The 17,535-nt window shown below is 33.0% G+C and overlaps 1 protein-coding gene across 2 annotated transcripts in view; it reads left to right on the top strand.

Annotated features, from left to right (window-relative positions):
• TFEC (transcription factor EC) overlaps positions 1–15,182 on the top strand; it is a gene marked incomplete at both ends in the record, with an annotated part of 34,040 nt that extends 18,858 nt beyond the window's left edge. For both annotated transcript variants that reach the window (XM_084230000.1, XM_084229999.1), the window contains 5 exons: positions 3,708–3,822; positions 6,272–6,328; positions 8,531–8,606; positions 13,797–13,944; positions 14,802–15,182. In XM_084230000.1, the coding sequence (XP_084086126.1) occupies positions 3,708–3,822; positions 6,272–6,328; positions 8,531–8,606; positions 13,797–13,944; positions 14,802–15,182 (777 nt within the window). The remainder of the gene's footprint in view (positions 1–3,707; positions 3,823–6,271; positions 6,329–8,530; positions 8,607–13,796; positions 13,945–14,801) is intronic.
• Positions 15,183–17,535: the final 2,353 nt, after the last annotated feature.

Below are 17,535 nucleotides of genomic sequence, written 5' to 3'. Positions count from 1 at the left end.
TCCAGCACTCCTATTCCTAGGTAACTACCTGAAAAAATTCAAAAACACTAAATCAAAGGGATTTATGCATACCTATGTTCATTGCTGCACTATTTACTATAACCAAATTATGGAAACAACCTAAGTGCTTTAGAACAGATTAGTAGATAAGGAAGACATAGCATATATAAAAATGCAATACTGTTCTCTTATTTAAAAAAAAAAACAAGTTGAAATCTTGCTATTTACTACATAGATGGAGTTAGAGGGGATTATGCTTAGTGAAATAAGTTAGAAGTAGAAAGACAAATACCAGATTATTTCACATGTATGTGAAATAAGAGAAATGAAACAAAGGAACTGATATAACTAGAAATTTGTGGAATTTAAGCTACCAGAGGGAGATATTGGGAAGTGGGGAGCAAAATGTGGAGGGAGCCCAATGAACTGTGGTGGAGGATTCTAGGTGCCTTGGTGGTGTACGGTAACATACACCTGAAGAGGGATGAACCTGTTCCTGTAAATGATACATAGTGTTAGAAACCAACTCACCTCAATAAGAAGTAATGCAGCAAAATGTGTCTGTTATCTCTTAAAATATTCTCTTCCTTTTAGTTTTCTTTTGCTCTCCCTCTGAGACTACTAGTATCTATTTAGTTTTAATAATTCCATTCTCCATATACTGGTTAGATTTTCTGTCATCTGTTCAATTTCTGGTCCTTTACCTAGAACTTGACATATTATTTTAGCTTTCTAATTTTCTTATACTTTTCAGTGTATCCATTGTGATTTTTTTCATCTTACAGTTTTCTTCTATTCAAATATTGTATTTTGATACCTCCTATTTCTCCTTAATAACTTCAGCAATATTAGGTTTACTTTATTCTTATATTATAAATTATTACAAATAGCTTCCTTTATTTCTTTTATAATGTGTATTGAGCTAATTTAAGGAACTTGATTCCATGTGGTATTTCTTTTTTATTTAGGTTTAAAATTTTTGCTTTTGATGCTATGTCTGATACTGCATATTGTTTTACTTTTGAAACAGTCAGTTTCCTCAAATGTTTTCATATTTTGACCGATGAGTTCATCTTCCTCAGAAGATATTGGGTACTTTGAAAGGCAGTATGTATGTGAGAAGTTGGATCCTGGTCCACTTCATTCCCCATGATCTCAGTAATAGAGATGTGACTACAATCCACGGTGGAGAACCTGAGACACCAGGAACCACTGTCAGTCACTCCAATTCTCTGAGCAACTTCTCATATCAGGAGGTCACATTTTCTACCAGAAAGAAGTACTGTCTTGAGGAGAAAGTTCTACTTTATTGAAAAGATTTTGCAATAATTTTTTATTATATGTCTTTAAAAGTTGTGATTAAAAGTATGCTTAAAAATTTTAAATACGTTAATAATAATATGCTTGCTTACTACCATGTCAAAGATTTTGCTTAACTAAAAAAAAATCTGGCTTTCAACCAGAATTATAAATGTTGCTTCTTAAAATATCTCTCTAGTTGCCTACTAATCTAGAAACCAAAGTTAAGACTAACCAAAGCTAAGTAACTTACACTTTTGACAGAGCAGATATAATTTTGCTTTGTAAACCCTTTAATTTTCACCAACATTGTAGATATATCTTCTAGTGGAGAAAAGACACTTTAGATTACATGAAGTGTATTACATACTTTGAAATTGAAACCAATTGTATAATGATATTTAAAAAGTGATTAGCCATTTATATGAAATAGAGTAGTACCTACAGCATAAAATTAAACAGGATATTAATCATTGTGCCGTAGGACATAAATTAAACAATAATCAAGGTCCGGAGAAGATAGACTATCACTGTAGTTGAGCAGGATTAGATTCACTATCAGAATTCAAGTCCCATTTCAAGAAAAATAAAATGCATTGGGTACAGTTGGGTTAGGTAATACAGACCCAGAAAAATGCTTTAGTTGGGGACCTATCTTTTATTGTTGCAGTATATATGTAATATAGCTTCTTCTGAAACATTTCTGAAATTTGTCACTGCTGCATCGAAATTCCTCTGAATTCACGTTCTGCAGAGAAAAGTGCCCTTTCCCTTGTTCCTTCCCCCTCTCTCCCCATCTTTTTGTTCAGCATATCAGTTATGTTTCTCTAAAGCACAGTGGAAATGTACAATTCAGGTTGGTGATGCCTCCACTTATAACCAACAGGGTTTTCAAAAAATATCTTGGACATATTTTACTTTTACTAATAGGATTAAGTCACTTGATAGGAAATTAACTGCTTCTAGGATTTTTTAATTGTATTGTTTTGATACTAACATTCTTCAATTTGATCATCTTGGTTCCTATATTTTTAGATAAACAAATTGAAAAAGAAAATATAACCAATTTAAGTAGTTCCCCTGTAAGATCCGTGGAGCAAAAATATATTTAAAGGCCATGATTGTATATAAAATAAAGATGGAGTCCTAACAGAGTAACTAACAAAAAAGCCAATATAAGAAAATGTGCATCAGAATACCGTATATAGTTTATAATGTCATTGATATGCCATAAACCTATATACTAACTTAATTTCCACTGTATTTTCAAAATTTCTTTCCCTGAGAATTAAACAGTATTGGTTACATATAGCTTAGTGGAATATCATGACAAAATTGATGTTAGAGTACCTATGTCCTTTTTTTCACAATTATTTCAACTTTAGTGTATAAATATAAAAAAAAAATCCCTTAGTTTGCATTGGAATTTTAAAAAAAACATGGGAATAAGAAGTTAGAAATCGGGTTGCAGCTTTTCTGATTACTTGTATTGTTTTTATTCTTAAGGGAAGAATAAAAAATATTTAATAAAGTAATATTCTTAGTTTACTCCCTGGACATGAAATAGAAATACTCAGATGGAAATATTTTAAATGTAGCTTGTTCTGGAAAACTGAATATTAGCTTGAATTATGAATTTTATTTAAATTTAATGTTCTTGGGAAATCAAATCAATAAGTACATTTTAAATAATAAATTAGTACAATTTTGGATCATGTTTTAAGCATCTTAGCTTTCTAAAAAAAATGTGCCTAAGAATCACTAAGAATTGTAATTTGCTATAATTAGATAACCCTGTATCCACTAGAGGTAAAAGTAGTTTTAGACTACTTTTGGTTACCAGCTGAGATATTTATAATACTCTAGAACATTAAGTATACAATAAGAAAAAGTATACCTTCCAGGAAAGAAAGAAAGTTTCTCACTTAAAGGTGTAAAACACTTTTGACTATGAGTTGCTGATAGTACTAAGGGTATAAAGGCTTCCAAAATGTTCAACCATTATATCTAATTTATGCATGTAATAAAATTTTCAGCTTTGCTAAGACATTTATTAATTTTGTCCAAAATAATATTTTCAATCTTATTCACTTATAACAAGGACATGTACTGAAATCAAACTCCATAACTTTGTAAATACCAATCAGAATGTACTTTCATGAGGGAAATAATTTCTCTTTTTGCTAAATACAAAGAATTTTTTTCAATATATGTTGTCCACAAGCATTAATTACATAATTATTTTTAAGTCAATGAAAATGCATCTGTTATTTAAAATTAAAATGTTATATATTATGAAATCTTATGAATAAAGTGGCAAATTTAGAATAGAGATCTTAACATAAACAACTAAATATATCAATACCATGGGATGTTTGATTGATCTTTTCTTCCCTTATTCTCTGAAGTTATCTGGAAGTATTTTGGATGTGTATAGTGGTGACCAGGGAATTTCACCAGTTAATATGGGACTTACAAGTGCTTCTTGTCCAAGTAGTCTACCAATGAAAAGAGAAATTGCAGGTAACGTTGCTTTTATAATTTTATACTTTTTATAATCAATTATATAAGATATGTATCATAATATATTATCAAGCTAAGTAGAATTTCTAAATATTATCAAAATAGTTAAAATGAGAGACATTTAGAGTCAATCAATCATTTTCATATGATAACCAAAAAATAAGCTATAACTTACACTTCAACTGAATTGGCTCATTATTTTAGAAATTGTAAAATATGTGTATATGCTTCACACACATATATATGAGAACTTGACAAAGTTCTTCATTTAATATAGGTTCATTTTGATATTAAATAGTCACAATATATTAACATGATTAAGAAGTAATGGATTAGTAGTTAAAGGAAAATTAGTCTTATTGGGTATAGATTTTGATAGAAAGTGAAACAATTATATTTTTCCTTTTTAGGTTTTATTCATTTCATAATAAACTTACATTTAACTTTCTCAAATAAGTAAAACCCCCTAAATTTTCAGTAATACATTTCAAAATTATTACAACTCAAACAAATTGTGGTGACACCGTCAATTTCTTTTGGATATATAAGTGAGAAAGTCCAGGGTTGGAGGAGTTATTTTCCCAGTGTAATATAGGTGATCAGAGGCAAAAGTGAATCAAATAAGGGTTTCCTGACTTACAAGTTCAGTATTAGTTCTCTCATAAGAATAAAGTAAAATTCAGTTGAAATTTCTATAAGTTTTTAGTTTGGAGTCCAAATGTTGGTCTTTAATCATTTTTACACAATGTTAACATTTTTCGTAAAGACAGTATGTCAATTTTGATGTAAACTCTATAATTAAAAATGCATTCATATTATTTAGACTGAAATTAATGAATATAGTTTTAACTACATAATTTTAAATAAATGCATTCCTCTATTATTTATTTTTAAAATTGGAATTATCCAAGGCACACTATACACTATCTCTTACTATCAGGCAAATTACTCCCAAACTTAAGAGCTTGAAATCATAAGTACTTATCTCAAACAATCTTTTTATTTTATTTTTATTTTTTAAAGATTTATTTTATTTATACAAAAACCAGGGTACAGGCCAGATGTGCGGGAGGGTGAGAGGATTCGCCAGAGACAGAGCCGGGAACAGAACAGGCAGACTGATGAAACACACTGCTAAGGTCAGCAGCGGGCGAGACAGGAGAGGTCTGCTTGCCATGTGGGTTGCTCCGGGCCGGCAGGGATCGAACCGGCGCTGCAAAGGCTGTGGACAGTTTCACAGCGCTGCAGTCAACCGCCTGTGCCACCAGGGAGGCCCTATCTCATACAGTCTTTATGGCCAGAAAACCATAGATGGCTTAGAAAATTGATTTTGGCTTAAAATCTTTCATGAGGTTACAGTCAACATGTTGGCCAGAGATAAAGAACTCTGAGACTTGACAGACTAGAGGATGTGTTTTCACTTACAGGCTTTGCATGTCAGTGGTGTTTGTTGGCAAGTGACTTTGGTAACTCCCCATAGCCTGCTCAAGTGTACTTACGGTGTGACAACTGGTGACCCAAAACACCAAGTGAAAACTGGAAGACTTTTATGACCCAGCCATCAAAGCCACTCTAGTCAGTTCCACAATATTCTATCAGTTTCAGAATCAGTCTCTATTCCATGTGAGAGAGAATTACAAAGGTGTGAGCATCATAAGTAAAATAATCATGGGCCATTTCGGAGGCTGACAACCACAACCACAAAGCAAATAGAGTGCCGTATCATTTTTTCTCCCCCAAAGATTTATTTACATATTTATACAAGCACTGGGTACAGTCAGAAGCTCAAGAGGGTGAGAGAATTCACCAGAGCCAGAGCAGAGAGCAGAACAGGCAGACTGATGAAGTCCCCACTCCTGAGGGGAGCAGCGGGCACTCCTGGGATCGAACCGGTGCTGGAGACGCTGCGGGCAGCTTCGCAGCCCAGCGCTCAACCGCTGTGCCACCAGGGAGACCTTCATTTATAAGAAGTGTGCAGTTATTTGATAGAATAATGTGAGAAAGGTAGTTTCAACTCTTGATATGTATAAGAGTTCATAATTTATAAAAATGTATGTTATAAAAATTTAGGTTTGAATAATTTTTATAATTCTGAAAATAATAGCCATGATTAAATGTTTTAATTTTAGCTGTGTACTATACCTCTTTTAATCATCAGATATGTGTTATAACAGTTATACAGATGAGGAGCTATTGAAACAGAAAATCTTTTGATAGATAATATTTACATGGCTAATAAATGGAGGGCCAGAACACAAATCTAGACTTTTGTGCCCCGTAGACTAAAGTTTTTGCCACTGTCTCTTAATAAAGGATGTTGTGCTCCAAATTTCTAAATATTTGCATAAATGTATCATATAACTTGGAACAACTAATACTGTGTTTTCATCTGGTATTTCTGATTTATATTGACTGGCTCTAAGGTATCAATTATCTTCCTTTTGATCAGAAACAGATACTCGAGCTTTGGCAAAAGAGAGACAAAAGAAGGACAACCACAACCTCAGTGAGTATATTTTCCTTTTCTTCCTAAAAAAATTAATTAATACAAAAAGGTTAAAATGTATAGTCATATATTATCACTTCATAAGTATTTTGAGATGAGTGACAAAAATTGAAATGCTATGTAGGGAAATTTAAACAATCTCAGAAAAGCTGCATATTTTTAGGAAGCAAAACATCTCAAATTCTCTCCTTGGTCATTGTCTCCCAAGAAGGCTGCATATGACTGAAGTGAGTCATTTGAACTCTGTTGTGACTCATTGACTCAAAGAAGATGAAGATAACATTAGAAAATGTACACCATTTAAATAGCAAGAAACATAACTCTAGATTCTCATCTTTCTGTATCATCGGCTTCTTACTTCCTAATGACAAATTATCTGAAAGACACTGGTAATGTTGCATTGCTGAATTCCACCTCTGGGGGAAAAAAAAACAACAAAACATTGTCTTCCTGGGAATCAATTCAACTCTGATAATAGGTCACATGAGATGGAGAAGTGAAGGTAAGAGAAATTTAGTGGCCAACTTGAGCATGAGAATGCTTGGACTTGTCTCAAGTGAATTTGACTAACTGAGTGTGAAGCCTTTTTATTCTGGGAGCCAAATCAAAAAATGAAAAATGAGTGAAATAGAATTTAAAAATAAAAACTTTAAACCTTTAGACAAACCAGTAATTTACTTACAGGTAAATTTTATGTGTATGTGTGATGTCTTTGTTCTTTATGCATCGGTATACATTGCAGGGTAGTCAACATTTGCTGCCTACATGGCGTGAGAAAAGAGTTAGTCCTTGGTTAAGAGTGGAAAGGGAAATGATCTGATTCCCATAGCCTTAGTGGTAGAGTAGATCAACTTTGGTCCAGAGTATGAGCCACATAGAACATGAGTAGGGGAGCTAATCATTGATAGAGGCATTAATATGTCATGGAACCATGGGTTTCTTTCTCAGTTTTAAACCTATTAACTGTCATTGTCTGCTCCTTTCTTCCTTCCTCTATGTTTACAGCTTAAACAAGTAATTCAATGCAGAGCATGATAGGGCTCTGATATGTCCACCATCAAAGTGTTTTTTTAATTTGGATTCCTTTGCTTAATGATTTTGCTTTTTTAGAGATAGCAATGTTAAGAATAATAATACTACAAATTTTAAATAGAATGAATGTAGCACAACCCCCCACATTTGTCAGGATGGTGGCAGGGAGGCAAAGGAAGTCCCATTTACTAGACTGGAGAAAGTGCTAAAGTAAGTTATAATTTATAACTTGCGATAGTGCCAAATTAAGTATGTTCTATCTTCCCTAAACACTGGAAGGCCAGATATGAATTTAAAATTTCAGGTCCTTAGAGTTCTGAGTGGGAATGTCACGAAGTGGAAATGCCAACCCACAGCCTGTATCAGTAGTTCTCAAAGTATGAGCTCTGGAGAGGCAGCATCAGAACCTCCAAAAGAATTTGTTAGAAATGCAAGTTCTTGGGATTCAATGCAAACCTACTAAATTCAGAATCTTTTTGTATTGGGGTACAGATCTATTTTAAAAATCCTTCCAAGAAAATCTAATGTGCCACAAAGTTTGAAACTACTACCTTATTATTGAAATTTTAAATTAGAAAAATTTCTAACCATACAATCTAACCATTTACATTTATTTAACATTCTATATAGCAAACCCTCCAGGGATACAAAAATAGTAAGAAAATGCCCCTGCCCTGAAGGACGTCAAGTCTGGCTTGCATGTTTATCTAAGATGTGCCAAACTTTGTGTTAGGGCTTCAAGGGAGTCTATGAGAAGAGTCAAGTTTAGTGCAGAACTAAAAAAAATTACAGTGCTCATAGACTCACAAAATAAAATCATGTGGACTAATTATCAAATCAGAGATAAATGAATATACAAATATACCTATCCCCTATTTGAAGTATATTTAAAATGTATACATATATTTCAGTATGAATAAATATATAGCAGCTCAAAGAAAGAAAAAAGTGTTTTTGAGACAAACTTTTAAAACATTGTAATAGAATCAAAATTCTAATGTTATTTTCACTTTTATAAAATATTGGAATTTTTATTTCACCGTAGAGTAGTACTGTTTCGACGAAATGGAAATCTTTTGCTCATTGTTGTTTAAAGGATATTAAGAAGGTTTACAACTGACCAAAGTGAATTGTGCTTTAATGAAAATAATAATGTTTCTTTTTTAATAGTTGAAAGAAGAAGAAGGTATAATATTAATTACCGAATCAAGGAGCTTGGCACCCTTATTCCAAAGTCTAATGATCCGTGAGTTCAACAATCAGTTCTGTAATAATGTTATGGTTAACCCCCAAAAGGGTTGGGAGGGAAGTAGAGAACTAAGCAGTTAATGGCAAAGATAAAGCTACTGCTGGTTCTTTTTCTATATCTCTTCAAGGCTGATATTACCAAGCATCAAGGTTATTAGCAATAGTTAATCTTTTGAATTTCAGTTCAAATTATAATAATTTATAAGTAAATTATTTCTTCTCTGTTCATAGTGGTCCTTCTGTATGTCACCAATACTGGTAAATTTAGTGATAATGTCAAGTGCTATCTATGATACTGACTAGTTTACTCTATTTATGTTTACAGCAATTCTCCCAACTTAAGATTTATGTATACATGAAAAGGAAATGGTTACATTTTGATAGGTTCTAAAATTCTGGAGACATGCAAGTAAGAAATGAAATCATAAAAATATACTGATTGATTCCAACCAACAATGGATTAGTGTAATAAAATTTGGTCAGGTTTTGATGTCATATACACAAAAAGTCAATAAAACCAGATGTCTGAGATTGTGTCTCAAGAAAACATTGATTAACCAAAATATCACTTTACAATATTGAGTGTTTCATCAAAAACATTTAAAAAATGTGGTCAATAGTATTGATGACTTAAAAGCGTTTCATTCAAATTGAGAACTTCCCTCTCCAAATACTGTCAGACATCCATTATTACTCAACCATGATATTTGACAAAGTGATATTTGTGAAACTTCTTTCCTAAATCCAAATGTGCCAATTTACTTAAACAATTTAATAATTTATAATTAAAGGGAATGGTGATGTTTATCCTCATGGGCATACTGTGTAGTGAACTCATCTCTAGAAGAATAACAAAAATGAGCCCTGGAGCAGAGTCTCAGAGCTCAGTATAGACCCTACCAATACTTCTTCAAATCTTTTAAAATCTCTAAGCTTGCAACTTTTTTAAAGAGGAAAAAAATACTCGTTTTCTTATCAGAAATTTTAATGCTTAAAAATATAAATGTATATTGATTCACCAAATGTTTTATTGTTTGAATATGTGTTTTGATTTTTTCATGCATCAGCTGCATTAAAATATGTAATCTATTTTAATTTCTTCAAAATAACACAAGACTTAGATGGCATAGTATAGATGGATTTTTCAAAATGTTTTTACCCTGATTCACTGCAGCATTTTTTATGGAGTTTATCTTCACTGACATTTAAATTCAGTTTTTCAAAGCTTTTAACATAATTTTCCTAAAAACAATAACTATGTTTATAAATGTTCCTTCTATTTTTACATTCACATTTCATTAGCTAATGTACATATTATTTAATTATATTATCATAATAATAAGTACTATGGGCATTAACTTAATAGGCTTTAAGTAAACACATGTTGCCACAAGGATAATAGAAGTAACTGGGTGTTATCAAAAGGTAGCCTAATAGCCTCTAATATCTACTTTGTTCTGACAACAATCAGTGGGTGTTACAAAGGGAATGAAGAACATTAATTAATCCTGAAAGTGATTAGGTAAAGGTCAATTAAAAGAGCTTCTCTTGTAAATGGTAGAGCTAATCCATAGTGCCCAGGGCATATAAGATTGGACTCTGAAGCTTAATTGAACATCTTCAGATGTCACCATTTATATGACAACCAGTTATATAACTGGGTTATTATAAAATTACAATCAAATAATGTGTATGAAAATATTTTACAAATTATAAAGCTGGGCCTCCCCTGGTGGCATAGCAGTTGAGCACTGGGCTGTGAAGCTGCCCGCAGCCTCTGCAGTGCCGGTTCTATCCCCGGCCGCCGGTGAGGGTCCCACATGGGATGACAGACTTCTCCTGCCACCCCCACTGCTCCCCTCAGCAGTGTATTTCATCAGTCTGCCTGTTCTTTTCCCTGTCTGGCTCTGGTGAATTCTCTCCCTCTCCCCTCCCGCTCTTCTGACTGTACCCAGTGCTTGTATAAATAAATAAATAAATCTTAAAAAAAAAAAACAAATTATAAAGCTTATGTGAGAGATTATTACCTTACATATTTATGAATACTTTTGTTATAAAAGGGCTCCTTTCTTGTTCCAGTTCATCATTGAGAATAGAAAAGATGGTAAACTTTTTGGAAAGGGCCAGATAGCAAATATGTCAAGTTTTGTGGGATATATATATATATATATATATATATATATTTATGCATGACTATGTTCATGAAACTTAATTGATAAAAACAGGCTGTGTGATGTAGTTTTGCCATCCCTGATTTGTAATATGGTAAATCAATTTATAACAGAACCATATTTGAAAGTGAACATTACTTAAAAACCTTCATTGCAAGTATTCTTAAGTATCTGTCAGTTCTGTATGGACCCCAACAAGGTTGGTTATTATTTTTTATTTTTTGTAATTCTGTTATGTAATATGTAGATTAATTACATTTATTTGGTTCAAACTGAAACACAAACATTAATCAGATGTTGCATATATCATAATCAGATGTGTCCATATAGCACAGACAAAAAAGACACTTCACTGCCAACTGCAGGATTCCAGACATCTCAATACTAATTCTGTTGAAATAAATTTTATCCCTTGGCTTACTATGACCTCACCTGTTACACTAATGTCCCTCTGGTGGAATCCATAATGTAACCGATTAAAATGAATTTTACTGAGAAGTACCCTTGGTCAAAATAGAAAACATTTTTCCGATGGAAGATGTATTTGAAAACATGTAAAATCCACATATTTGTAGGAAGAGCACTGAACTGATGGAGGAGACATGGTGTTTTACCTTCTAAGCACTGTCTGTTCTGGGGTATAGCAGAAACTGCGAAGTGGTTGATCTCTGATGATATTTGATCTTTTCAGCTCATGATTAGAATAAACTTGGGTATTGGTTTATAACTTAGGAACTTCTTATGGTGTTAGATTTTTTTTTTATTTTTCTAAAGCTTTCATGCATACATACTCCTAAGATGGCAACAGAGTGGGCATTTTCCAAAGTTCAGCCTGCTGGCACTCCTACTTTAATTTACACATATCTCTTAGCTACTTTAGCCTCAAATGCATTTAAGCTTTTAGCTCCCCAAAAGTTTTAAGTTTCTTAGAGAAAATTATTTTGTAGAAAATGAAAAGCTAGCATCAACATTAATTCTTTAAGCATGCTTTTAATAATGTGTTAGTGTTATAATATTTTTAGTGCCTAGCTGCTTGAAATTATCTTGGGACAGAAAAACATTTCCTTGAGAAATTAGAAAACAAAATATTTTTAAAATAAATATTATATATTAAAATTAACTTTTAACATGTCAGTGCAAATGATGTCAAGTTGCAATTAAAGGAGACTGCCATGTATTCTCTGCCACCTCTTTAAAGGTTTATTTTAGATCTGAATGAAGGCTTCCCCGGTGGCGCAGCAGTTGAGCGTTGGGTTGCGAAGCTGCCCGCAGCCTCTGCGGCGCCGGTTCGATCCCCGGCTGCTCCCCGGCCACTGGAGGAGGGTCCCACATGGCGCGCAGACCTCTCCTGCTGCCCGCTGCTCCCCTCAGCAGTGTACTTCGCTCCTTCTGCCTGCTCTGCTCCCCGCTCTGGCTCTGGTGAATTCTCTCACCCTCCCACGCTTCTGACTGTACCCAGTGCATGTATAAACAAACGAACAAATAAATAAATAAAACATGCCTCTATTAAAAAAAAAAGTTTTTTAGCTCTGAATGAACAAAATCTTAAACTTCCAGGTTGACTACAGTTATTCTTTTCCTTTGATTCCTTTATCCTTCAAGTTTTCTTCCCCAAAGAAATGAAACAAATTAGGGCCACAAGGCTCCTGCTACCATTTAAAGTTTTAATTAAGAGGTCACTACCTTTTTTAGTTACCGATACTTCCTAGGTTTAATGATAACTGTAGTCTCTTTCTCCATAGTCTCCCAACAGCAGATAAGACACTATGAGTGGATGAAGGCCATGAGCTATTATGGCCCTAGAGAACTGATAAAGCTTTTTCAAACTTGAGGCAGACACTGACAATGAATTGGTACATTCCTGTAGAAGACAGCTTGTCCTAATCAGCATTTTCCCCTGCTGGTAGAAATACGTATCTCCTTACAGCTAATGAAATTCTGATCTAACCTGGCCTTCCAAGAAGGCATATGCAAGTCATTTGTTAAATACCTTTTCACACTTCTGATCACTTAATAAATATAAGTCTATATGAAACTTAGTATATTTCACAAAATCATGTAAACTAATAATATATGTAATGCAATATCTTTTAAATTTCCTTTTTATGCAGTATTAAAAAATTCCTGACTCAAATTTGAAAATTTATTAATGTTTTGCAATAGCTCTGATTAACTTTTAGTAATTAGTTTGGCTTCATTCTCCATACGTTGTCAATTCTCATTTAGTACTAAATTCATTAATGTATGTTTTCAGATATTAAAATCAACAGCTTATTCTATAGTGCCAGATTTATCATGTCCCCTGTCTTAAATATAAATTTTAACAAGGTGTTTTTTTATGCAGTAGTCTTGAAATGTTATCTGGTAATATTTAACTACATTTGTCTAGTATAAGCTTATTAAAATATGTATCCATGCTTTTAAAAAATATTAATGGTTTTGTGCAAAAAAATTACTAAATGGTTCTAGAAGTTTTGTCCTATTGCATAAATTGATGTTGCCAAACTCTTGATTTGTTTCACAATCACTCAGGATCACCATTCAGGAAGAACTACATTTTTTTTTATAAAAGCAACCTTATTAGAATGTAGGTTAAAAGATTGGTACATTTGAAATGATCTTAAAAAATTTAGGCTTAAGTCTTCAGTAATGTACATTTCCTAGTTCATTAATGCAGAAATACCACACATAGATTTTAATCTCAGAGTTAATAATAAAAGCAATTTTCACTAAAAATATAAAAACTGTAATGGTAGAATCATGATATTGCATTTAGCTCTCCCACAAAAAGTCACTTTATTACTTTCTTTTGACACTTATTTTCATTCTGGGATTAATTTTACTATATAAGGGCTTCTTAACTATTCTATTAAAATTTCTATTCAGAAGCAATAATATCTAAGAGTGAATAATAGTCATGTAAATCATTATTTTATATTAATGTAAAAGATTTTGTAAGTTCTTATGAATTCTGCTGACATGCACAATTGTGAAAAGGTTATCTCTCCGTTCTACAGTGATATGCGCTGGAACAAAGGAACCATTCTAAAAGCATCAGTGGAGTACATCAAGTGGCTCCAAAAAGAACAACAGAGAGCCCGGGAATTAGAACACAGACAGAAGAGATTAGAGCAGGCTAACAAGCGTCTTCTACTCCGGATTCAGGTTTTTCTACGAATGTTGCTATAAACTACAAAGCTTACATATGGCTTACCCATCATTATGTCTGTTCATTAATCTAATTTACTTTTTTTCTTCACAACTATTTTTCTTCCAAAGAATTTTGTTAACTTTTAGAAATTCATGAATTGGGTGGCATCATTAGGTTCTTATTAGAAATCCACAATCAAGATGATTTTAAAAAATGCATATGAAATGCATTAACAACTAATTGTAAAATGCAGAAAACTGAACTAACTTTATAAATACACACAATATTATCTGAGCTGAAAAACAATAATAAGTAGAACATATGTTTCTCTATATATTGAACACTAAATTCTCCTCTCCCCGCTTTTTCTTTAGTATCATTGCTATGGATTTCATTGCCTCAAGGCATATTGTGCCAATTTATATTAAGTCACTCCCCATCTGTTCATGTGACAGAAAATATCAAAATATGGGTTTTCATAACTCAAGTTTTTTTTATGTGAGCATGTTTATTGCCAGGTAATGCACTCAGTCTGTTTCCATGAAATGGTCCCATAGTGGGAAATTAATCATGAAAAATAAATGGAAAATTTTCCACTATCTCCAAATGACTATATTGTAGTATGAGTCATGATGGGACCATCATTTGTTATAAATTCCTTTAAAGAACAATAGGAGTGTTTTTAATTTTTTTTAATCTCTGAGTTATTTTTTAGGTACTAGCAATATTTCTGATTCCATTATTTATGGAGAATAATTGTTATTTGGGTTATTCAATTTGAATGCTATTAATATTTTGGTTTTAGTTTTATTTTCTACAATTATGTCCACTTTCAGTGTCATTATTTAATTATTCTCATTTGAAATTGCAGGAACTAGAAATACAGGCTCGCGCTCATGGTCTGCCAACTCTGGCTTCACTTGGCTCAGTTGATTTAGGTGCTCATGTCACCAAACAACAGACCCTTCTTGAGCAGAATTCAGTGGATTATTGCCAGCAATTGACTCTGTCTCAGGGGACAAGCCCTGAGCTCTGTGATCAAGCGATGGCCTTCTCCGATCCTTTGTCACACTTCACAGATTTATCATTTAGTGCTGCTTTGAAAGAGGAACAGAGATTGGATGACATTCTACTGGATGACACAATATCTCCCTTTGGAACAGATCCTCTGCTTTCTGCCACTTCTCCTGCAGTTTCTAAAGAGAGCAGTAGGAGAAGTAGTTTCAGCTCAGATGATGGTGATGAATTATAAAAAATGAACAGGCTCAATTAATCAACAGGGATGCAATTCCAGGCTGGTGCTATGCAGTTATGGTCTGTGTTTCATATATTGCTTTGACTTAATTCTTAAAGGAATATATTCATGAGCAAACTGATTAAACAAAAACAACAGAAGAATTCACAGGAAGAAGAAGCATAGTGTTGAAGAATTATTAAGAGCTGAAAGAGATTTTTTTTTCCCTCTTTGACAGAATCCAAATCTACTTAAATTTTGTTTTCCTGGAAAGAGGTACAACATAAACAATAGCTCTCTATTGATGTATTAAAAGTAGTAATTTCCTGATGTGCTACTGGAATAACAAACTGAAAAGAGTGAACCTATGGAAATATATAGATCTTTTCTTAGTTTTTCACTTCAATCTCCTTCTTATTTAACTCTTACAATTTTCATTTTCCAGAATCAAGAACAACAGATCTGGTGGTTCATTGCCTTTATCCAGTCTGGTAGACATGGCTAAAGTTCAAGACTTATAAGGGAAATTATGAAAAGATAGATTATCTGTCACTTGTAATTTGGAAATGAATCTATAATAAATATCAGAATTCATAACAATAAAATCAGAAAATTTATAATACTTTGGTTTCCAAAGTTAGACCCTGGTTCCTTTACTCAGTCTAATTACACTAATTCTCAAAGCATTTTTGTTTATTTACAGAGACATACTCTGTTTAGACAAAAAAAACCCAAAAGATTAACACTGCAAATTAAGGAACACTCTGGATATCACCTTCAAAAATATAGGCTAGAATTTTATCTCTTCACACAAACTTACACCCATGCACAGGCACACATGCAGACATTTTTTTTTTTAGTCTTTGTTTCAACCTTCTGATTTTCTAATCAACATCAGAAATTACATCCCAAACCCTCCTTTCTTCATCAAAAATAAATATTGAATAATCAACTTCAGTAAATCAAACAGGAAAAGCCCCCCTAATAAAACACTTTGTCAGACATTAAAGTTTATCACTGTCTCCAAAGTTGGAGATCAATTCATTCATGATATAATTTTATACCAAATAGACAAAATAATGAACTGAAAAATTAATTAGTAAAACAGGAACTTATATTACATTTAGCTTAGTTTTTGATACAGTTCTGTTCTCATAAGCAACTTAAGGTACCCAGTGATTTTTGCTAGCTTTGTTACCATTTATTATGCATATTTATATGTATGATGATTTACTCAAATTTTTCTCTCTTTAGTTTGTTTTAGGATTGGGAAATGACTTACCAAGCATGTTGCTCTGTTCTTAAACTCTACAAGTGATCATCTGATTCATGAATATTCAGGGACAGAGAGTCAAAATTGCAGTGTGTCCCCTATGAAAATGTAGAAAAGATGAGCAAGAGATGGTCTTACCCCTCAGTTAGTTAACAAGACTATATGAGAAAAAAACAAGATAGAAGACATAGAGAATTAATATCTACATGTAGAATTAAAATCTACAAATAACAGAAGTTCAGAGAAATAAGATTGGAGACTCAGAAATATTATAATTTGGCTGAAAGGGAAGGAAGATAGGGGAATGATATCAACTAAATGATAAAAGTGAGAGTAAGTTGGGGATTTGTCCTCATTTGACATTCATTAGAAAGATCTAGCTATCCTAGAAGATGCTAGTTAAGATTTCTGGAAAATAATATTGGCAACAGGCTATGGAAGCTCTTCAAAGCTACTGAGAAATGTGTAGAATTATAACTTTTTATTAGGCAAAATAAGCCTAAAATTTTAAATATGACTGAGATACAATCGTTTGGTTATATTAACTTTAGGGGGCCTTTTTAAAAAGGATTTACTTATTCATACAAGAACTGAGGTGGAGGCCAGAGGTGTGGAGGCGGTGAGAGGATTCACCAGAGATAGAGCAGGGAGCAGGACAGGCAGACTAACTGAAATACACTGCTGAGGGGAGTAGGGGGTGAGTCAGGAGAGGTCTGCTGCTCCATGTGGGCAGCCCCCTGGCCAGGGATCGAACCCATGCTACAGTGGCCGCAAACAGCCCCATAGGCTTCGTCCTAACCCCTTCCACCACCAGGGAGGCTCTTTAGGGGGCATTTTTGAAAAGACATTTTAGGTAATGCTCATATGGAAACTGTCATCATGAAATCTTCTAATATATTGATGAAAATAGGCAAATGTTAAACACTAATGATACTCATCTCAGGCTTAGTCCAAAGCTTTAGCTCAGAGTTTGGAGAATCAAAGTATGTTTCATTGTTTAACATGGAGAAAATCATTCTTAATTTATAGAAATAGTTAATAAAGTTAGACAGATAAATTCATCTAAAATATGCTATGCAAAAAATCAATAAGATACAC

Source organism: Talpa europaea (assembly GCF_964194135.1).
Source record: "Talpa europaea genome assembly, chromosome: 3".
Taxonomy (NCBI): Eukaryota; Metazoa; Chordata; class Mammalia; order Eulipotyphla; family Talpidae; genus Talpa; species Talpa europaea.
The sequence above is the reverse complement of the archived record's forward strand: the minus strand, read 5'-3'. Positions and strand labels throughout refer to the sequence as shown.